The following is a 24,755-nucleotide window of genomic DNA, read 5'->3' as shown; positions in this document are numbered from 1 at the left end:
ACATTGAATTATGTGGGTGGATCTAGCATTCCCATCACATCCCCATAACCCATCTTTCACTAGTATTTAAAATCACAGAAAATCTTGTGCTCAAAAAGCATTCAGACAGATACAAGGCTGATCAGTAATTCAAAACTAAAAACCCCAAACCACAAGACATAAGCCTTTCTAAACCAGGAAGTTAACACACATTTTATCTTGAAGTATCACACACACTATTTTAGCTTCAATTATGTACATAGTGTTGTTATATAATCCCACGGAGAAACAAGCTTACCTGCTCTCTTATTTCTTTTAGTTTTTCCACTTTCTTGAGCTTTGTCATATATTCCTGGACTTCTTTCAGCCCCATATCTGTGCAAAGACGAACTAAAAATCGGAGGCCTAATTGAAAAGCAAAACATTGTTAAAAAACAGGCTTACAAGGAGGTCAAACCGCAAGTCCACCCTAACAGAACTGGACAAACAGAATGGCAAGCAATGCAAATAACTGGGAATATAAGGTGACTCTAGTTCAGTATCACTATGCAAGATGTGGTATTTTGCAAATAGTTCAACATTTTCTGTGATGCAGTGTCTACATCCATGAACAGTACAAATACCATTTATATATGTGGAAGACACAAGACACACTAACTCATCTGACTCTGAACTCTTGACATCTGCAAAATATTTTGGAAACTGGAAAGCATAATAACAATACTAAGGTATTACCAAGGAGCCACTACTAATAGCAGTTTGTTGAAAACGATTTTACAAATGCCAAATGAATCAGAATGGTTTGTTTCTTCTGTTGCTGTGGTTGATTTTTTAAAGATTAATATTTCTAGAATTAAAAAAAAAAACAACAAACCAGACACAAAGATCAATTATAACTGGAGGACGGGACCAAAAGAACCCCTAAAAATAGTCTCCCAAGACACTACACCAAACTCTGAAAACATTGTTCCTATTCCTATGTGTTTGTCAATATCGCTTTCAAAGAACTGCCTCTGAAGCAGAAACAAGCATGACATGATCCATTACCCTCCTCACTGCTTTCACAAATACATTATTTTCTTTTTGTGCTAAATCAGTGTTCTGCTGGTTTAGGGAGCTCAACTTGTTCACCAAGGGATCAGATAAGCATCAGAACGAGCGTAAGGAAGACAGCTGGGAACACACAGCTGGGAAGCAATGAGTAAAGAACCATCATTTCAGCAGCAGAATGATTTTAAATCAGGTCAATTGTCTTGCCTAACTCCTACCTCCATTTTGTAATTTGTAGAAACTACATTCAGAAAAATATTAGCATTCTAAAAAACATTAGCATTCTAAAACATTTACTAAATACCCATCTGAAATATGTGTGACCAATACGAACATGACATTTTGCTTATAACTTTGAGAAGTCACAGTACTGAATTTCTCTTGTACAATAGAGCTGCATGATTCATCTTTAAAAAAAGCAGTATGTTTGTTAAAGCAGAACAGTACAATTTTATTTTAAAATACAGTGAACGTTCTTCCCACATAGCATTTAAAAGTGTAGGCTTGTTGGCAACCACCTTGTATTTTGGAATTAGTGAGGCACAGTGTGGGATGCAAGAGGATGCTTTCACAAGCAGGGACAACTATCTTCTACAGGGCTTTTTCATTTAGAGTACAGGTGTGACTGATTCTGCAAAATGCATACTCTTCAAAGTTATGCTTCCTGTAGCTTAGTTTGAAATTCTCTATGGATTTTCTAGAGACTGGATGCCCAACTATACTTAAAGACCCAAGAACAAAATCTCACCCTCTACATTCTTTTAAAGGCCTGGCTTTGGTAAAGCTTAACAATTAAGATTTTCTCGTGTCTAGAAACTTAGAGCAGGAGTTTCAACTAGCAGGGGCTAAAAGTAAAATACATCTATTTTATCATAAGAAAGATGCAATAAGTAATGTAGTTGTAAAATTTAGAAGGTATGTATGAGAAAGAACTCTAACTGTAGCAGGTTGGTTATTTTCATCTCTCTTCTTCAGCATTACCCTAATATTTCTTAAATCATGCTTTAGTGTCCTCATAGAAAACATGCAGCATTAGCATGAGTAAAAACACTAGTTCATGAAAATATTTTCATATGAAAAATACTTACATGATACAATTACCAACACACATATTCAATGTAACAAAGTTTCCTTTGATAGTTGTACCACTCAATGAAACAACTTACATTCAACGTTCTCTGGGAATTTTCTGTGAATGACTTTGTATTTCTCTAGAGCTTTCTGATAGTTACCTGCAAACAAAACAAACACCTCCTATCCATATATTGAAGCATAAAAAAGAATATCTGATGAGAAATTGATGAAGTTTAACATCATGTCATCCTTTTACATTGGGTATGTGATTTACTACCATAAGACCCAATTTGACAAAACCAAATTTAAGAGTCTTTAATTACTGATAGTAAAAAATAATAGCATCTGAGAACAGTCCAAATTACTCTGTAAATAACAGAATTAATTCAGAGGAGTTTCCTGATTATTGCCCTTTTTTTTTGACCTGTGTCTAGGACCCCATTGTTCTATTACACATCTACTAGACAAGCTGTATCAAGCATACCAGTGCTTATCTGAGGCTGCAAATCTATGGATTGGGTTAAATAGAACTGTCTAACAGCTGAGCTCTGCCTACCCTTCCTTCCATCAGAATACTAATTGTGTGTCTCCCCTTCGCCCAGATCTGGTAGCAAAGTAATTATTCTTTAAGACTTTTGCCTTCAATTTTGGCTCAGATTGATTATTATGGAAAGGACTGATAGACCCTGTGAATCTAAAACCTCGTATCCATAAAATATCTGACAAAAAAGTTTGTTGAGATATCACTACTTTTATTTTCCTAGTGTGAGACAGAGATCAAACTGACCTGCTATGTGTGAACACAGTAAGCTGGGAATTTTGCCAATGAATCGTAAATGATCTAAAAAGCAGACAAAACCATTGTTTCCTTGCTGGAAAAGTTAATCTGCTTAGTTTTGGGTGGTGCAGACTATTCTTAATTCACTAACTTTCCTAGGTCCTGTTCCTTTTCTCACTGTTGTAGTAAGTAACTGAGCAGAGTGAGAAAATGCACCACTTTATTATAGAAGTCTGTTCTGCAAAGTTCTAAAGAAGCATAAAGGAAAGCAACAAAATGGGACAGCAAGAAAGAATAGTACCATTTACATCATCAAGTGCCTTGAATGCATTTTAGGTGATGAAAAAACCCAGAAGGATTAATCTCTTTCCATTTTGCTTGTTAGTGTATTATATTCCCAGTAAGAAATATTATATTCCTCTTCCTCTGGAGGACAGGGGGCTGAGGGGAGACCTTATCACTCTCTACAACTACCTGGAAGGAGGTTGTAGCAAGGTGGGTGTTGATCTCTTCTCCCAAGTAACAAGTGATAGGACATGAGGAAACGGCCTCAAGCTGCATGAGGGGAGGTTTAGATTGGATATTAGGAAAAATTTCTTCACTGAAAGAGTGGTCAGACATTGGAACAGGCTGCCCAGAGAGGTGGTGGCATCACCATCCCTGGGGGTGTTCAAACAACGTGTAGATGTGGCACTTCAGGGCACGGTTTAGGAGGCATGGGGGTGTTGGGTTGACGGTTGGACTTGATGATCCTAGAGGTCTTGTTCAACCTTAATGATTCTATGATTCTGTGAAAATACAGCTTATTAAGACTCTCTTTTGGTTTTGTAATGCAAATATTACTTTGATATCAAAAATTTATACGTGCTCTTGAAAAGGAATGGGAATTAAGCAACTTTAAAATCTAATTACTTACGTTAGATCAGATGATAGTAAAATCATCTTTATTTTACTTATTTAGCAGCACAAGGAGTGTTTCATACAAAAGAAAAAAATCAGAACATCAGCAAAAGAAATCATACAAACATAGAATGGTTTGGGTTGGAAGGGACATTTAAAGATCATCTAGTTCAACACCCCTGCCACGGGCAGGGACATCTCTCACTGGATCAGATGCTCAAAGCCCCGTCCAACCTGACCTTGAACGCTTCCAGTGATGGGGCATCCACAGCTTTTCTGGGCAACCTGTTCCAGTGTCCTACCACCATCATGATAAATATTTTTTTTTCCTTATGTCCAATCAAAATCTACCCTCTTGTAAAATAAAGAATTCTCTCTCCATCTTTCTTACAAGCCCCCTTTTTGTATTCTTCAGGCTTCTCTTCTCCCAGCTGAACAACCCCAATTAATCACAAAAGATGTTACAAACCTCCAACCAATTACAAAAAAGTTACAGAACTTACCGCTTCTCCTGTAGCAACTGGCAACCATCAGCTGCCACTTCACTTGTGTCGGTCTGCATATAAATAAAATGAAATTATCCCCACTGCCAAACAATCGATAAGCAAAATAAGGTGCATAGCATTGATAAAGACCTACTGTTAAGCTACTTTTAAAAATTTTCACCTACCATATTGCCTTCCTAGGAAGAATTTAGCCTGTTCAGTTCACACACAGTTTACCCCTGCGTCACGCTCCTGTGTTCAGGCCTCGATGTCACTCATTTGTAGTCTTAATATTACAGTCTTTCTCCTGCTCATGATCGTGTGCACCAGACACAATTAGCAAAACTGACACTGATCTTCATCTGAGGTACAGAACCTCGCAACTGGAGAGAAGAAAATGCTAAACTGTATTCTAAGGAAGTCCCACCAGTATGGTCCCAAGCAAGCCCAAAGGATCCCTGCCAGGAAGCACACTCCCCACTTACAGCTTCAAACTCTGGCTTCTCTGTGTCATCACCTTGATGCCCTAGCTGCTACCTGTCCTCTTTTTAGCACATAATGGTCATAGATAAGGTCAGAGAAAATATTTTATATGTTTGGGCATGTACAACAAAACTCTTACACTCTTTCCTCCTTTCTTATCAAGATAACATAAAAATGAGGAAATTTTCATGTCACCAGCATAAGGACACTCTAAGCCAATGCACTTTTCACATGGCTTAAAATTCAACAGTAGCATATCCCAAAGGCACTGTGTGCTCATATTTTCAGAACAGTTTTGTACTCATTCTCCTCAGCTTTTCCCTCCAGTCACAGCACAGGCCATTTTTAACTCCAAATAATCTGTTTGCCTGGTAGTTGCCAAACAGGCTTATGGAAAGACAGCTGCTTCACCTTTTTTAGTTTCAGCTGAATGTGTCTCCTGCAAACAATAAAGGCAGCCAAGCAGACACCATAATAAAGTTTGTTTCATAGTTCAGTATGAAAATTCTAGAGAGAATAAATTGTCAGCAGTCAGCATTAGCTGCACAACTCCTTTTATTAATGATAGATTTGTGCATGCTAGTAAAACGTAAAACAATGAAAAACTGTTTCTTAATTTATTACCTAATGTTATCTTAGAACGCAACTTATAATGTAATTATTGTAACTACAACACTGAACAATGGTAAACTAAAAAATGCCGGTCACAGTTAAAATAAAATTATAATATTAAAATGTAACTTTATTTACAATCTGTAGCAATTTATAACCCATATTCATATTTGTCAGTTAGCCTACCTAGACTCTATTTTTAATACCAAATAAACACCAACACATCTATGTTCTATTATCTACTAAGAATCTCATCCCACAGAAACAATTTCTTTGTATTACAGATATATGAAATTCTTCATTATTATTTGTAATTGTAATCTGGCAATTATTCGTAAGTACTTCACAGTCCACATACTTCATGTTTCATGCACAGACTGAGTGCAACATAAAGCATAAAATACCTAGATTTTTGCCAAAACAATATTCTGAAATAATTCTTTTTAGTTTCAGCTGTTTCTTTCTAAAGTTTCTAAGAAGGCTGTGAATGCCAGCATATGCTATCTCATAGCTTGACTAAAATACAATTTTTAAGGTGGTCAGTATTTATACTGAAAAGAATACCAGCAAACCCATGACCTGTGATTTCTGTGAACTGTCTTCTGTGCATTTTCACCTAATCTACGTCTATATTTCTTTATACCACAATTTGGGTGAAGTCTATATTTTTCTATTTTGTTTCAATTTTTAATCCTTATTTAGACCTCAGATTTTCTATTCTATATTAATGTCTACTCCAACTCAAGCCCATTCAAAACCAGAATTAGTATTTTTTACTGAACTTCTAACAACTTATTCACAGTATAATCTCTCCTTGAATAATATTGTACAAATTTTTGTTCATATGCTGACTTGTTCATGTATATCATGCAGATTCATAGAACAAAATAATGTCAAATTTTAGATCTTCACAAGAAAAGCAATAATGGAGTTTTGCTTAGCCTGATGTTTTACAGGTTTCCCAAAACACAAAATAGGAGGAATTCACACTTGTTGGAGTGAATTTTAGTTGAATGAATTTTAGTTTGTATATTAACACAAAATTCTTCATGAACATATTTGTTTCCACATAAAAAGACCAATGCATGCCATATTTGAATTCTGTTTGAACTCTGCATAGATTTAAATTTGAACAAATTCTTTTTTATTAACCATTTTTCTGGTAAGCTCCCTTTCTGATCTAAATTAAAATCTATGGCTATATACTTTCTTAAGTGCATCATATTCTGCTAAAGGCCAACTTCAGCAATTCAGTTGCTGAACTAAATATATTTCAAATATCTCTATCAGGATCAATTTGATCTGTCAACTTATTTTCAGTGACCATTTGTAATTCTGCACTGCACATTTTTGCTTACTTGTATACCTTATTTATAACAGCATTCTTATGGAAGTTATGTGAAAAGTGGAAATGCAGCAAGAACTGCTAAAAGATGCATTTATCTAAACTATCAAATCCACACTGCATGAAAAAATAATAGAAAGGAAATATTTCACATAAAGCCATAGAGAAGGTGGTCTTGGTGGCTTAGGAGAGCTGTTCCCCACTTCATAACTGTGTTTAATGGCAGAGGATAGAGAAAAGAGATTCTAATACCTAATACTATCTTGGGTCCAATGGAGGATCTTACTTAACATTAATATTGCACAGTAAGAGCAAAAACACACTGTAAACAAACAGAAAGTTGAGAAAATTAAATAATATCCCAAATATTCTTAACTCTGGTATTTGCTTATAGTATTAAAGTTATCCAACATTTAATTTATGTCTAGGTGTACTTATGGGCGTCTAATCACAAAATATTTGAGTAGGCATAAAATAAAAATTACTTACAGGATAAGTGCTGCTCTTTCAAAGTACTCAATGGCTTTTTCACAAAACTGAGTGTCAATGTAATAGGCTCCAAGCCATTCAATGACCTCAATGTTTGAAGGGAAATACCGGTATGACTGACAAAATAGGAACGGTGAAAGAAACACAATTTTAGTGATAAACAACATCTGTATGTTACTTCTGGAATATCTTACTCAAGTGTTTAATTCTCCAGATGCCAAAAGTGTATAATATATGAATGGAAGTAGTGTACTATATTAAGTAATCCTAAAAAAAAAAAAAAAAAGCAGGCCAAGTTTTCTAATTACAGAATAGTTTTTAGAAGGTACCTGGATGAGTCTGTCACATTTTCCATCTAGCCTTATTCAAAATATTATTTTAAATAGCTTGCAACAGCAAAAATGTTTACTTAGATCACATCTACATGTGAATACGCTACTTAAAATGTTAAAACAACGCTAACTAATACATGTACAATTCCACACTCCAATCAGCCTGCTGGAAAACTCACCTAAAAGCATTCTTTTCTATGAAATATGTATGTACATAAATAACATTTTTGGCTTTTTAGGAATTGCCACTGAAATAGGCAGCAAAATTATCAACTCCACTAGTATTCAGATAGCAACACAGCCTTCAGTCATCCTCGCTTTACACAGATAAAAAACCTCTCAGATTGCAGCAAAGCAACTTCCTGTCTAATTCCTGTTTCTAAAACAGAAGACTCTCTCTGAACTACAGACAGTACTATAGCTGGTTTGAAATGAGAGAGTATATATATTTTAATAGTACAGCTATACGTTATGTAAACTTACATAAACAAAAACATATATATCTCCATATGCATTCTACAGATATAGCTTCCAATCAACACAGTCATGTTACATGCCTTTAAAATTACGTTTATTATACTTATTTTATTTCATCTCAGACTATATTTTAAATTAAAATTAAGGGTCAATGTAAACAATGACCATACGAAAAATGAAAGTCTGAGCTCAAATACCATGGGGAAACACAGGCTATGTGTTTCCTTAGGATTTGACTACAAAAATCAGACTTTTGTCAACTCTTTCCCCCAAAATCTCTTTTTTTATGGCATTTTTAGAAGTTTAAATGAATCAGTTAATTTGATATAGGAATCTATGACAAAATTTTCTTTAATTATGACAAAGTGCACTGTAAAAGCAATAAAGAGCATGTACCTCATAGTAATAATGAAAGGCTTGGGATTTATCACCTTCATTATCATATAATTTCCCTAACTTTGAAAGTACATGTGGATCAGTTGGTACTACACTGATCAACTGCAGGAGCCACTCTATGGCTTGATTGGGATCTTCCATGATTTCATATCTGAGTTTCCTTCAGTCAAGGACTGATGCCGATGGTATTTTGATTTCCTCAGAATTCCTGCTACTCTACATAACATGATCCATATGCTGGACAGATAACACCAGTCTCTGTAGTGTGGAGCTACATTCAAATTTTTTAGACATTGTTTTGATACTTTCATTTGTATCAGAAAGTATTTTTGTTACACTGAAGACAGACAAATATTCCGAGGCTTTGGCTGCTCTTTCACCTAAAAACCACTTTGGGCCCAACAGAATTTCAGGCTTGGTTCTCCTCTCTCTCTGTAACTTTACTGTGACTTCCTCATTCATAAGAATGAAGTGTGAGAACCAGGCAATATATTTGTAGCCTTTACAACTTCGTTAGTTTTTCATAATACATCATTTTGTCCTAAAGTAAGTGATTAGGTAAAACTGCTGTCCTCAAGAATGGACGTTTGCCTGCAGTGAGATTTTCACTGCATGTCTAAGCAGTACAGGACAGACAGTGTACTATTCTGGTCCAGAGAACAGAGGCAGCTTTAGCTGTAATTAGGCCTGCATTGTGCTCTCCTGAGTGGCACAATGGCTCAGACCTCTGCAGTAATGTGAGCTGGAACTACTGCCCAGCATGTTTTTTCAGTTTCTGCTGCACCCTAACCTTCATGAAAAAAAGCTTGTGAGTATTGGTGGAAAGCAGTTTTACATAGCAGTGGAGCAGAGAAATTCTCCCCCAGACGGGAACTGGGAGTTGTAAGGCCATTTATACTGTTGTAAAGGGGCTATGCAAGGAATAGTGATCACAGCCCTTCTGTATTTTTAGAGGTTACTTATTTTACTGACTAAAATATGTTTTTATTACCTTCACTAGTCTTAAAAGTGCAGTACAGCAACTGGAATCTGTTCTGCCTTGGGGAGGATTTTATTACAGTTTGCACATCCTCAGAAGCATTGTTGAAGTGTAGAGTATCACTGGTGATGTGCAAAGCCAACCCCTCCCCTCCTCAGCTTTTCAATCTGTTGAGCTTTTGCACTGCTGGGAGACAATTATTTTCTTACACATATGCTAACTAATCCAAAAACAGCTTACAGAACAGAACTTCACTTTCATTAACTGTATTATTTTTTCTTAAAGGTTTTACTCAATTGTGCTTACAACTGCCACATTATTTTCATAATAACATCAGCAGCATTTTAAATATTCCAGGACACTTTAATACTGAGTGTAAATGTATTCCCTGCAATGTGAACAGTCTTATAGTATTTCTTCACTTGCTTCACTGGAAATGACCATGAAGGTTGTAAGTTCTGTTCTCGTTTTCACAAACGTAGGAGAATGAATCTATGCATGATCATCCTAATCATAATGGACACTACAGTAAATTTCTAAGTTGTCATGTCATGATTGAAACACATATTTCAGATTAAATAAATTTACTAAAACCACCACCACTGATCATAATCCAGAAAAAGATACATGCTTGCTATCTGATGAAGGACTTGGGCACTATTTCGAAGGATTGCATGGAGTTTCAGAAAACAATCCAAAGCTTCATCTATCCTGTTTAACTTCTTGTATGCTAAACCTGGAAAACAAAAGTTACAATATTAATGCAATGACAAAAAGATTACTTCAGCATATTAACTGATAGAATAACCAAGAAAAATTAAATACAAACACAGCGCTCAGAGGCAGTGTAACTGCTGTGGCATTGATGGACCCTATTCCTGAAAGCCATGCTTGTAATTCTTAGCAGCTAGTATGACTTACAAAACTGATAAACCCAAGTAACACTAACCTAATCAAAGACCAAGAACATATGTAATCTCACTTTCTGAACATGATAAATGAGGGAAAAGGGAGGGCTTTTAGAGGGATATGACTCTGATGGTTTAATAATGCTAAAACTTGTGTATTTTTAGTAGATAGTAGAAATATTTATCTTCAAAGTGACTTAATCATCTGCAATTACTAGACGATGTTGTTAACACCGGTATTTTTTTGCAGAACAGATAGGAAGTACAAATTAATACCTTGCTATAAAATAAAACACTGACTAAAGTACTAATAATTGGTATATATTTCTATACAAGAAAATTTTGAAAGCCAGATTCTCAGAAACATTAGTGTTACCTTTAGACAAAAGCTAAATCACAAAAGCACCTTGGCTTACCAAGATTATAGAGCGCTTCAGTGCATGAGGAATCATTCCTGAGAGCTTCCTTATAAAACTCAGCTGCTTTTTCATAGTCTCCGTTTGCAAAAACAGTATTTCCTTTGTTAGTTAGGGCTGCAGGATTGTACCTATCGGAATTTACAGCTAAGTCTGCATAGTTAGTTGCTTGTGCCAATTCATTCTCCTACATGAACAAAACAAACATTGTATTACTCATTTGTCAGTTAATTTTTTTGCAGCTGTGGCTTCATACAGTTGATACAGTAGAATTTCAAAAGCCTGAGGATGAAAAAACTAATACATTCTTCAGTCCTAAAATACTCCTCATGTACTTGCATAAGGCAGATCATCTCTTTCAAGTTTCAGAGAACTTGACGCTTGAGACGTGTGTTGCCATTCTGTCCCATTCAGTCTGGAAGTTTCCTTTGTTGCCACAAAGCAGTATTTTTTTTTTTTTTAAAGAAAAAAAAAAATCCCCATACCCTACAAACTTCATTCACAAACACACTTGCCTAAGCTACATTCTTCACATGTTCCTGAAGTTCAGCCAGGGTCTTCAGGACCTGAGTTTTAAATGCAGCTGCTGAGCTTCTACACAAATCCCACTGCAGACATGGGCTCAATCTCACTTCCTCCCAGCAACAGGACACAGAAGACATGCTCCAAACTTCAACTACAGACAAGAATGGGTGTTCCAGAACAACGCCTCTAACATGCAGTTTCTTGTTGTTTACAGAGATTATTTAGACAGACACAAAAATTGCTACAGAGGTACAAAAGTCGCTATATAAACTGCAGTTCTTAACTGGTTTTGTTGAAGCAAACACTTACCAAATAATAAAGGAATGAAAGGTTTGTTGCAGCTGCACTCTTTACTCTGCTATCCTTTTTTTCAAACATTTTTAAAGTCTCCAGTGCCTAGAAGTAAGGTGGAAACAACTTACTTCCCAGTGAAGCAAACTTACATCATAATTCTTTCATTGATAAACTTCACAGTAACAGCTAAAATTACTGACCCATATACTCACATGCATGATAATTACTAGAGCTTGTAGCACACACTTGTAAGCACATATGCACAGAAGTGTATCTATATTATATACAATATTAATCTTGGTCACAAAACATCAAAAGCATTGGCTATTTATTACTTCTTCGAAGTCTAGGTTAGATATGGCTACCTTGAAGTACACAGGTATCTGGTAATTCTACACATATGAACCACAAGTTTATATTACTTGCTTTCACCTAATCAACTAATTAAAATTCTCATACTTATTTTTCCAGTTAAGTGAACACAAAAAGGATTTACATTAAAACACTTATTAAAAAGCTAAAAAAAGTACACAATATATTAAAAAAATATGCAACAGTAGTATTGGATTTCAACTTGCAGTTGTTTTGTGTAATAAGATGCCGCCGCCTGTCTAAGTTTAAGAAGTACTCAAACATTAAACTGAGGCCAGAAGATTTTTTTTTTTTAATCTTTTACATAAAAAGTAAGTTTCATAAACTTCAAAATAAAGAAGTTTATGGACAAAAAGTAAACAAGTTTATAGCTAATAAACTATCAAAGAAACTTTGAACTACAAAGCCAGGTTTTTTTTTTTCCATTGACTATGTGGTAACATTTGTAACTGCAGACCAAATTATTAAGAAAATCTGGCTTTTTTACACTAAATATTTATATTAACTACTCAAACTGTTAGAATATCACAGCAAGCTCAGTTCTGTCATCTATTAAAACACAGATGTGGCAACCTCAATTCAGCCATCTACATTAGCAATTCAGAAGTTTCCTCCTTCCTTTAAATGAAATCTATAAGCTGCTGTTTACATATCAAAGTGAATGTATGATACTGTATGTGGAATGCCAAAACAAACATAAAGGAAACAAGTTTTAAGTGACTGTCATACAGACTGTTTTTACAGTTACTTTACACAAAAAACATGACTGTACTAATGACACATAAATGACAAAATATATACAGCTAAATGTAGTTCATTCATCTAGACAACTACATTCCACCCAAGAACTATGAACTACTAAAGATCATAATATTCTCCTAACAATAGAAAATTCTCTAAAAAAAATACACTAACTTAAATCAGGAAAAGCATTTGAAAAGTTAGGACTTAGATTTTATGGTCTCTCAAATGTAAGACTTCAACTATGATGATGTTAAACTTTTATATAAATTTGTGACTTTCTCCAAAAAGGGGTTGGTCCCAAATATTTATGGATGTAGCACTACTATATCTGAGGTACTTTACTCTTAAGCAAAGACTTGCTGCTTCGAGTAAAAGCTGTGCATTTCTTACAATGGAATTCATTTTTTGTGAACTTAGAGCTATACAGTTCTAAGACTCTCTGAAAAGCCGTTTCCCATCGTAGCTAAATTACCTTTGATTTTACTGCTAAATGGCACCTTTGACAATAAAAATTAGAGTGGAAGTAATCTCTTTTTCACGGCTAATGAAAAGTTCATATAACTCTGCACTCTGTTAACTTACTGGTAAATTATGTTGCAGGTCTCTTGAACCATTTCAACAATTATGAGCCCTAGGATGAAAATCCATAGCAATACTCCTTTTGTCCTTGCAAAGTAGAAATGCTGTCACTGTATCATCAGCTAAATTTATGTATTTCTAAATAAGTTCTAACTTTTAAATCCCAACAATAACTATCACTCAGATTCTACAGTCAAAACGTGGATATTCCAAATTATCCTTTCCGATGTACCTAAATTTCCAGCGTACCTAAATTATTTGCTTCCACAAGTTAAACTTCAAAGCAGCCTGCCTGACCCAAGCAAGGTCTGCCACAATGTTAAGGAGTTGCATGGTTAACCTGCAGAATTTTGTTTATAAATTAAATTTCAGAGTTTTCTTTGAAATAATAAAACATTCAAAGTATCTAATACAAAAAAACCCTAAGAACGTACAATCTAGACATATTATGGTAATTTCCACTGAACTTTTTTGCTAGGACTGTTATAAAATAACATATTCGTTATGATGAGGACATACTTAAGCCCATTATAGTTACAGCAGAAATCTATTTCAGTTCTTTTTTGAAACCCAATAAAACTTTCAGCCTTGAAACTGAATATTTCAAAAAGTTTCCATTCTTGTTCTTCAGCCAAAGGTGTGTTGAGCAGGTGGTGAGTTTGTAAGTATATGAACAACAGACAGACAGGATGAATATAAGTGGCAGCTGCAGTTTTATTAGAATAAAAAAATAGACTCTCTGAAATCACCATTCTGCAGTCCCACTCCACTATTAAGTCACTCCAGTGCAGGTTAGAAGTCTTCTACCACATAATCAAAATAAAAAGAGCATTTTCTCCACTTACTCCTAACTTCCAACACCCTCCCTCTCCCTCCATCAGAACACTACACAGAAACTTCACCAACAATCTCTGTATCTCATTTTACCTCTGAGAATTGATTTTTTTAAAAAAACCTATACTGGATACTAACTAGAAATCACAAAAAATTACCATCAAAATAGTAAATTCTTGAGATCATATGACTGTTTACCTACCTGTAACACACTCACCCTCCAAAAGCTATCATCAGTAAAGCTACTAGATTTGCCCAAGATTTTCCAAACTTTCAAACTGCTTCCTAATCTCAGAAAAGCTACCAGTCAGACATGCAGTATAATAAAGGATAACTCTCTTGCTGTATCTACAGGGAAAGAGAAGAGGACAGGACAGACAGGAAGAGCAAGAGCTGCTCAGGAAACCAGAAGAGCTTAGAAACGAGAAGGAAGAGTGGGCTAGAGTTAAGCACGTGGCCCTGTGCACATCCCTCCAAGCTATGGTAAGGTGAAGGACCTTGGAAGATGACAGAGGTACTCAGCTTCAGCTGTAATTTTGCTGTTTATGATCTCTCATACTTCTTGCCACTCATGCAAACCCGGGGGCTGCTATATTCCTTCTTATTTATTCAGCATTCCTATCGCTGAATTTACTGAACAGAGCACGTTAGAAGGAAATTGAGCAAATCCAGATAAGTAAGTTTCTTATAGTTCAGATGAAACTGTTTTCCAGCTGCTCATATGTCAAACCACGCTTCTTTTCACAGGCAAAGAAGAGATCATATGACAATTTTGATGAAAACCAGGTATAAATTTTCCCACAGCCTAGAAAAATTTGATTAGGAGCAAAAAAATGTATTTGTCTTAAAATAAAACATTTTAAGAAAGCTATACATTCACTTAGATAATACCAAAACCTTAAACAGCTAAGTTGTGATATTAATTTATACACCTACATTTACAATTTATATGTCTAGAAGAAGAAAGCTACAGTTAACAGCCTACTGTACCTATTAGCAAGAGATTGGTGACAATTTTTACCATGAAGGCAGTTCTGCATAAAATTCATTGTAAGAAATGTGTATAACTAGTGACTGGAGAGCCAGTTGCAGAGAGAGATCTTACCTACATAAACACACATAAGTCATTTCAACATAGCCAAGAGTTACTTCACATGTATATTTAAAAATACAACAAAACAATGAAAAGGGAACATGGAATAATATGCATGACAAAAACTGTAAAACCACAAAGATTTTGGTAGATCCATCTTCTGAACTCCTGCCAGTTAATTAATTTTGAGCAATGATCTATACTTTTACTTGGAAGTACTGATACTGTATTTTTCCTATGACCTTCTTCATTTGCTAATATACATTGTGGCTTAAACTGCTATAATATCTTTTCAGTAATGGTGATTCATCCTAGCCGTCTGTGCCCTCCAGGGGTGTAATCTTTTTTTATAAAGAGGTGCAGAACTGTCCAAGCCCCTGAGCAGATGCTTAGTTTAATTCCAGTTTGTATTTCAATGGAAGGATAGGAGGGCTCGCTAAAGTTCAAAGTCCGATTACATTAGGGAATGCTGTGGTACATAGAGAACAGTAAGAATACCTTAGCATAAATAATAAAGATACATATGAAGTGCATCTGCATGTTTTGGTACTATAGTCAACGTAAGAGAGAAAGATTCACCTCATACTAATGAAAACACCTCCACATTGATTAGCACCATGGTTTCTAGGCTCTATTGACTGTACTAATTACAGTTCCATTAACTGTAATGGCAGCTTGGACACCCAGTGAAGACAACTAAATTTAGGTGTCTTAATTTTGACATGAACTGCATTCACTGTAACTTCTGTGGCAGAAATTTCATTTACATAAAAGTAATCTCTTGTCAGTGTTTTTATAGAATTATTTTACTGACCAGCAGCAACATAATTATGTTTCCATAAACCATTCTTTCCCTTACTGAAAAATATGCTGTGGCTAAGAAAGATATCTTTGCCAATACAGTATTAAGAAGTAGTAATGTGAAAAATTACTCTACCTGGTTAAATTCCTGCTGCCTCAAGTAAGTAGTGGCTTTATTTATTTCCAGGTCATTGGCTAACTCTACATAGTGGGAAGCTTTTACTACTTCAACACACCTGCAACAGAAAGGAAGGCACAAATATAAACAAAATGCATTTGTGCAAATGCCACTTTAAGTTATAGACTTTTGCAGCTTTCCAAAGTGAGTTTTTCTTAGCTGTTCTTCCTTTGCTGGGGCAAAGAGCACTTTGATTAAAAAAATTTGAAAGAAACCATTTTATTCCCAGAACCAAGCTCAATAACACTGTCTCAGCTCTCATATTTTTTGTCAGCTGCCTGATTATCACATTATTTTCCATCACTGAGTGGTATCTGACATAAGATATTGACTAAGATCACTTTCCAAACTATTTTCTTTGGATACATTCTATCAGTTGATTTTTCAAGCCTGATCTCCTGTCACATATACTACCAAACCCATAAACCAGCATTACAAACAAAGCCAGAAACTGCAGATTGTGTCCCTGAGCTACATAATAATAAAGTCATCATAATAAACCTCCTCTTGATTGTCCCCAGTTACTTTTGGCTTAGGGTCTTCTGCAAAACGAGGGCAGAACAGAACACAGCAGACAGTTCAGATGTTCATTCACAGATGCCATCTTCCAGGGTTTCATGTGATGTACTTTAAAATTGCCTAATCCTTTGAAGATCTTTATTTATTGCATACATATACTGTTCTCTCAAACCGTTCAGAATTAAGCACATTAAACAAAAAAGTTTGTGGGATACTTCTTTACTCCCCTTCACTTTTTTATTTTTTAAGTGGTGGAAAGACTTTTTCTTTTCTTCTAACAGTTGGATAATTTACCAATAAAAGTTTAATTTAACAAACTGCTGCTATAATTGGGTTGGCACATGGACAGTCTCTATTCAAAGTATACAAATGCCGTTGCAGGTTGGAGGAAGAATCATATTGAAAAAATAGCAATTTCTGCAAAGACATCTGTAATATAAGAAAGGACAAAAACCAGTTTTCAAATGCTTCCATTAACATCTTTTAACCATAAAATGCAATGAGCTCTAACTACTCAACTGTTCCTTATGGAATATGGCAAAATAATCCCAAGATTATGTCACATTTTAAGTAAGAAGTTATGAAGTCTGAAGATTATTTGTCCCCACTTTATTTCTGTAAATAAAACTGATCTAATTAAAAGCACATTTAATACTCAAAGGACTCATAACAAAGTGCAGTATTTGGAAAACCAAGCTCAAACTGCTGGTTAGACTTCTTCACTGGGCTTGAATACCTCAGCCTAGAAGAGCAGAGAGTAAATCTGTCCTGATATGCACAAAACAATCCCACACATCTCACCATAAGTTAGTTAGTTAATTAGCCAGAACAGATACAAAAAAGTGGTTTACTTCATGACAAGTATTTTGTGGATCGCATTAATGAAAGTGAATATCTAACAACCTTTTCCAGTTTTCTTGTGCAAAAACACAAGATACAGAGCAAACAAATCTGACTTACTCATGCTAATGAGTTATAAAGCAGCAAGCTAATTTTCATAAGGCATACGTATGACAGAAGTCAGAGTGGCAAAAGTAGGGAAATTATAAGATGATAATGATTATTAAACCGTCACACACCACCTTGTGGACTCTAGCAGATTAAACATGTCTGTGTGAGAGATTACTTCATGTTAGTATAAACAGCTTTATTAGTAAATTATAATTATAGGACTTGCAAACTTGAAAAAAAATCCTAACTGGTCAAAAAAAACTGGTAGAGGAAAGTTCTCTTTTCCCATCAAACCTCCTTCACTTCCAAAACATTGAACATATCTGTAGTGGCAACATTGCTAACAGATACACAAGATTCATCTGTGTACATGTTATCTTCCAATAAAGTTATTAAAAGTACAAAAAAATATCAAAGTCCTTATAATAGAAAACTAAAAACCAGTTAAAAATTCATTTTGAAAAGTTGTATTAACAATTTTTAAACTGCCCTTTTAGAAAGTGTGTCTATTTTATTTTGATTTAAAAGAGTATTCTGCTGTAGAAAATACCACAGAAAGCAAAAGCTAAGCTGTAAATTGAAAAATAAAGCAGACAGAAAAATCAAAATGGTAAACTCTACCAGCAGCCTATTACTGTATACACTTGTACAGAGTTGTTTTGTTTAAGGTACAGTAGATTAAATTTACATTGATAAGCATTAAGTTTATAAATGAAACGCAAATAAACCTTTCTAATAATATTCAGATTCCAGTGTTACATAAAACAGCTCTGTAGAGTCATGAAAACTTCTTAGGCACCCCAAGTCTTCATTATGCTATCTTCAAACTTACAGTGAAGAGAAGCAATCATTGCCTCCTGTATAGCAGTTGTATATTAAGATTTTTAAAAGTTCTTGAATTTTCAAATTCAACTGAACTTTAAGATGTTTTTGTGCTAATACAGAACTGTTCAAAATGTATAATCAGTAGTCGAATTTCAACAAAAATGCAACAAAATTAATTTTTAACACAGAATGGATTCTAATCCTTTCTTTGGTTCTTCTCCAAAAGAAACTGAAAATAGCCTGGACATTATATTTGACATTTGCAAAAAACTATGTTTCCCAGGCTATGTTTGTGAATCTGGTTTCATAAGTGGCATGAGAGATTGGCATATAGTTTAGATAAAGAGCAACCCCGCTTGACTCTTACCAGTCATAGCCCACTGCAAAAGATGTCTCAATTACTGGTGCAATGAGTTTAGCAGCTGTCATGATGTATTCCTCTGCCATGGATTTCCTAACAAAACAAAAAAAAAAGAAGAACAAAAACCAAAACACAAATATGTCACTATTTCAAAAACAAGTATACAAAAAATAACTTGCTTCTCCCTGCACTCAGGACAATCTTAGAAGTCAATCTAACCAGGCCCCTGCTACTGCCCTGTATCTTGATAAAGGTCTCAGTTTTTAATGTTTTTGTTTCACTGCACACTGTAGTTTTATTTTTTAAAAGGCCCAATGCTGCAAATTTTAAGCAGTGTAACCTATAGCATTTGGGGTAGATATTCTACTTCAGTGCAGTACACTAAACTGAGTGATCCAACCAGTTCTTCCAAGCACGTTCTTTCCTAAGGACTATGAGGAAAAACTTTTATAGGAAGAGATATGGACACATGAGAAGACTGGTAATACTTTCAGGAGCTAAATTGCGTGGCACCACAGTGAAGAAAGAACAGATTCCACCATTACCTCTCACGTTCTATTTGTCTTAAGCTGTCATTTTTAATGGCTTCAATCAGTAGATTTGTATGTGGATCATCCTGGAGGGGGGAAAAAAACAACTGCAAATTATGCCAGTATACATACATTTTACAGACAATATGGCTGTAAACATAAATTGATGCAAATTACATAATCTATAATGTCAGTTAGTTACTTTTCACATTTCAAGAAGCTAGCTTCAGTTTAAAGGAGTTTTCTAACCACAAAATCTGACATTTGGCATTAAGACTACTTTAATCCTGTTTTTCTACTCACATATGTGGTCATAGCTCACATTAACTACACCTATTAACCACCCTAATGTCATGTGTATCAGACTGGGAAGCCTGCAAATCAGCATGAATATTCACATGCTTAAAAATAAAAGCATGCTTCAGCATTTGCTGAACTGCACTGGTATTCAGCAGATGAGGACTTGTGTTACCTTCTCATTACAGTAACTCACACAATCATCTTGTGGTTTCTATCACACATCTCAGTTCTAAAACAACTAATGCAGGTATGCTGCGTAGACACCCATTCCTCATTTATCAGGGATAGATCACAGATTTATAAGAAATAAAGACCAGAAGGAAACTTTGTGATCTTTTTTCTGACCTCCTCATAACATTACTTGGAACAGCTGTTAAAACTATAGCTTGCCTGTGCTTGGAAAGAACTTCTACAGTCTAAAGCTTTTCTTCCAATGAATGATCTTACATAGTCTTCAACTTATTCAAGTGTTTAATGACACTTACTGTCATATAAGTTCTAATATGAGAAATTTTATATATATATCAATTATCTATAAAAAGATATGTGAGAAATTATATACATATTTATCAAATAAATATATATGCTTCATATATTAAATTCTATTTGCTTATGCAAGGACAATAGGAAGCAACAGCTACTCTGAAGCTGCAAATAGTTTGAAGACTAATTATATCTTTGATCCTTAGGACTGAAAATGGAAGCTTTGCATTACTGAAATAAAGATTGCTAAGAGAATATAAAGGGCATGCCTTGATCTTTCTATAGACGACCCTTCTAAGAGGGACCCTAAACCTATTAATTACTTTCTCCTGTTTTTAACATCATAAGCTGCTAAAAAGGAAGTCCCGTTTCCAACAAAGTCTAATAAACTATCTGTAAACTTAACTAAAATTTTTTTCTGTAAAATAACACTACAGTATTACAAGTTTTATTAGCACTTGTGAGATAGCTTGCATAACTCACTCACTGCCTTACTCCCTTCATTTTAGCTTATAAGCTTTTACTAAAATTTTATATTAATAAAGGAGGCAAAGCAGTAAGTGAGCTACGTAAGTCAGACCAGATGAATTTCAATAAAATCATTATGAAGACAATCGTGTGGTGTGGTTTTTATGTACATCATATCTCTTGAGGAAAAAAGAATTTGAACGTTCTCAATATTATTTTACACTTCTGAGCAGTACTGCCACACTAAGTTCATGCTGGTAAAGAAAAAAATTATTTTAGATACATAAGTACACATGGATTTACATATCTGGTATGGTCCAAGCATTCAATGTCTCTCCCCATTTCTCCTCATTTACCTTACAAAGACATAGTTTATTTTGTTCAAACTTACATTTGGTGAAATGTATTTGTCATCATAATCCACTTCCAAGGGAACTGCAATCAGTTTTTGGAAGGCTTTTTTCATTTGCTCGCTGTTTCCAATAGCAAAATAACATAGGATCAAGTTGAAGCCTGACTTCAGGTTTGGGGACATGCTCATTATGTGTTCAAATGAAGAAATAGCATCAACGTATTGGCCAGTTTTAATAAATGCAACTCCGATATTTTGCATTATTTTAATCCTAAATAAAGAAATCAGGATTAGGTTATATTTTTAACTATCAAGTCATACTGTACCCAAAACTTGTATTTCAGAACCATGCCTACCAGTACAAACTCACCTCATCTCTTTGTGGACACTAGGAATCTGGTCTAAAGCCATACGGTAGAATTTGATAGCTTTGGAATAGTTCCGTTGCTTTAAATATATATTTCCCATATTCACCTTCAGTCTACCTATCAAAAGTGAATGAGTTACAGCCTTTTTTTAAAGCACAGTTACAGCTTTTTGAATTGTTTCAAAGTAACAGAGTAGAACAACTTCTTAATAAGTTTCTCATCATTATAGGTACCAGTGGCACTGCACAGAACAGCCCTCTGTGAATTTTCACTCAGGAGATGAAGTAGTAATGAAACCTAGAAAAGAACTATCAATGTAAGATGTATTGTGATTTTGATTGTAAATTGAGGGATGAGGTAGAGATTATAGTGCTCTCCAGGAAGACAGCCACAAATAAGTGTCTCTGAGAAAAGTGTACTGTAGGGGTCTGAGATGTGCAAAATACTAACAGAAGCTTTCAGAAGGAGAAAGCTGAGCCAACAGAGAAAAAAATCAGTATGAGAGCAGATAGTATAGTGTGTGCTGCATGACAAAATGATATATTTGGCTTTATGTTTAGCTTAGCCTACAGAAAGAAAAGACTTCATGAGTTGGGAGAGTCAAACCACATTAAGTTATACCAAGTGGGAGATTATGAGTACTTGTCATCCACTCTGACTGGCAGACATGAGGACTGAGATCTCTGTGAGTCAACATCACACAGACGAAGCCCTTATTTTGAGTGCCTGAATACCAATTTTAATCCACTTTGCAATGTAACCTACCTCCATTACTGAACATCTTGTTCTTCACTATAACTTGATAAGTATTCAGTGCTTCAGCATACATTTCATTAGCAGCATACTGACTGGCCAGATTGAAAAGAACCTATAGAAAAACAGAATTATAGTACAAGAAAAAAAAAAAGTTCTCTCAAGTAATAAACTTGAATTCATAATAGATAATTCCAAATTATTTACCTTGGAAGTATCGCTTTTACCAGTTTTACACTTCTCATCTTTAATGGTCCTTTGTTCTTGTACATTGACATAGAGAAAACACGTTTCAAATCTGCTTATTCTAGGCAATTCTTTTATTTTTGTACTTTAACTACCACTAAAAGTCATGTTAAGTGGGCCTTAGACCTAAGTAAACACAACATTATCATTCAAGGCTATTAAAAAACATTAATACAAGATAATTCTCAGAAACTGTGCATAATTTATGACTCCCAATGTGTGGAAGATGGTCCTACGACCTGCAGTTGCTCTGTTTACGAAGAGAAAATTTTTCCTAAACTGGTGTCAGGTAAAATACCTTGACATTTTTTTCCACAGCTTTACTCTGACCTTCTCCATAAAGTAAATTACTAGGTCTGCTTAACTCGACACATTCATTGTTAATATTCTTCTCTACAGCACTACTTTAAGTAGTACAACTTTATATTCTCCCTAGGTATTTTTATGGATATTTTTATGCTTGAAGATTCAGGATTTAGGAATATTAATATATCCTATTTTCGTGTAATACATTCTCTGTCACTATAGTTCAAGTCAAAGGCAGTGTCTGATATCTCCTGTTTTCTTCTCCTGGTGTGTTACATTTTCTAGACTATTTATTTTTGAAGTAAAGGGTTTACATCTGCTATATTTTGATATGCATGTTTTGTATATGAGTAGGTAGCTGGAATAGATACTCATGGGCATCCTTCTTCACTTAAAGTTGACTACGTGGTTTGTCTGGTATTTGAGATTGCAAGGGAAGAGACTCCATCATATAAATGGATCTTTGCAATCCAATGTTAAGTTTTTAACTTCGAGAAGTCATTCACTTTAGCTTCATGAACTTCCCCTGCCCCTAAATGTAGACCGTGTCTGATGTATACTGCTAGGAGCATTACAGCACACATATGCTCAGCAAACACTGAAATGTCTCTTTAGTAGGCTTGCTACCAACACCTTTCACTCATTGAAGACTTCTAAGCACTTACTGAGTAAGTGAGGTCTAAGTTGATGTTTTCTGGAGTAGCAATTTGTTCACGCTGTCTCACCAATACTCTCTCCTTTCTTCCAGCCTCTTTTGCTTTTTCCAGAGCCTTAAATAAAATACTAAAATTTAGCAATGCCTTGAATCTTACTAACCCAAGACAGCAAAAATGCATTCAAAACAAGTATGAAAAGAACATACTCATGTCTATTTTCTTTAGACTGTACCCAATGCCTGAAAAGTAGCAATAACCCACAGAAAGGTGTTAATTAACAATAAGCAGACATACAGTTAGTCTAAGTCTGCTCAGCTGTATAATTTTAGAGAAATTCAATCACACACATATATATATGCCATAATCACTTACAACCATCGAAGATTATTCTGCTTGTATAAATCATAGGAAGTGCACATATATGTTAAAAAAAATTTAAAAAGAGGGAACGTTTAGGCTTGGCATGTTTCCTTGGATCCAGAATCCCAGTGCAGGAAGGTGTTGGAAAGAAGAAAGTGAAGGCAGGAAGTAAACGCACATGTTGCACAAATGTATACTGTTCATACACCTTGACTAATTTTGGATGCTGGTAAACTGCTTCCCTTTTTTATCTATCCATAAGTGGTATTTCACATGTACATTCACAACTTGAGTAACTCCAATATTATTATTTTATCCAATGATAATCTTGTGCAGATTGGTGTCAAGGCCGTTAGTGCAAGTAATGCTACAGGTCTACAAGTGCCATTAGCAGTCTTGTGTCCCTCTGCAAGGATGCAATGGTTAAAAATGTAACAGCTAGCACTCAAGGTAGATATGTGATATTTGGCAGCTAGCGGTGAAGGAAGTACTTAATACACAGCTTGATTCTTAGTCCTTATGATAGAAGGTAAATCCAACTTGCTTGTTTTATAAATAATGAGTTGGCAACTTTGATGACTTCTGCAGGAAAATGGATACTCTGCTGAACTTGTCAGAAACTAATACAAACATCCTAGAGGACCCTCAGAATGGTCTGGTATAATCCACATAAGAAATAAACCTTTGACATCAAGAAATAAACAACATTCTTGGCCATAAATGCAAGAGTCAAGAAAAATTAACAAAACAGGTTGGGTGATCTTGTAGTGAACATGAAATTCAGACATTATATCAGAAATAAGTTAGGATAGGTATGTAAGGATACTTGCCCTAATTCAAATAATAAATGGATAGACTTCTTTCATACTCTCTGATCAGAAACTATCAGCAGCAGAAAAAAAAATGTTTTATTACAAAGTGCAACATAAGAGGATCTTATGATGCTTGAAAGGTGGACCCATCCAGTCTAAACACCAGACTTAAGTCCCCATTTGGGTCATAGAGTTTCACTGTTAGAAGCCTTCTTGTTAACTCCCCAAGGAATTGAACTCCCTACAGTGTGGGCTGCTAGACAAAGATCTGGTAAGTGAAATCCCTCTCTCCAAAGGAGCTATCAGCCTATTAGCTCAACAGATAATAATAATAAAAAAAAA

The 24,755-nt window shown here is 35.0% G+C and overlaps 1 protein-coding gene across 4 annotated transcripts in view; it reads right to left on the bottom strand.

The window, feature by feature from the left end:
- The window catches only part of IFT88 (intraflagellar transport 88), a 49,692-nt gene that overhangs the window by 15,463 nt on the left and 9,474 nt on the right, over window positions 1-24,755 (bottom strand). For all 4 annotated transcript variants that reach the window (XM_075083206.1, XM_075083217.1, XM_075083225.1 and 1 more), the window contains exons 9-23: window positions 23,251-23,355; window positions 22,046-22,148; window positions 21,283-21,397; window positions 20,952-21,183; window positions 19,325-19,395; window positions 18,786-18,872; window positions 16,082-16,181; window positions 11,538-11,624; window positions 10,704-10,890; window positions 10,007-10,115; window positions 8,401-8,551; window positions 7,196-7,311; window positions 4,285-4,337; window positions 2,196-2,261; window positions 278-384 (exon numbers count right to left, since the gene is read on the bottom strand). In XM_075083206.1, coding sequence (XP_074939307.1) covers window positions 278-384; window positions 2,196-2,261; window positions 4,285-4,337; window positions 7,196-7,311; window positions 8,401-8,551; window positions 10,007-10,115; window positions 10,704-10,890; window positions 11,538-11,624; window positions 16,082-16,181; window positions 18,786-18,872; window positions 19,325-19,395; window positions 20,952-21,183; window positions 21,283-21,397; window positions 22,046-22,148; window positions 23,251-23,355 — 1,689 coding nt within the window. The remainder of the gene's footprint in view (window positions 1-277; window positions 385-2,195; window positions 2,262-4,284; window positions 4,338-7,195; window positions 7,312-8,400; window positions 8,552-10,006; window positions 10,116-10,703; window positions 10,891-11,537; window positions 11,625-16,081; window positions 16,182-18,785; window positions 18,873-19,324; window positions 19,396-20,951; window positions 21,184-21,282; window positions 21,398-22,045; window positions 22,149-23,250; window positions 23,356-24,755) is intronic.

This window comes from Phalacrocorax aristotelis, chromosome 1, assembly GCF_949628215.1.
Source record: "Phalacrocorax aristotelis chromosome 1, bGulAri2.1, whole genome shotgun sequence".
In the NCBI taxonomy this organism is placed as follows: domain Eukaryota; kingdom Metazoa; phylum Chordata; class Aves; order Suliformes; family Phalacrocoracidae; genus Phalacrocorax; species Phalacrocorax aristotelis.
This window is presented reverse-complemented; position numbering and strand designations above follow the sequence as displayed.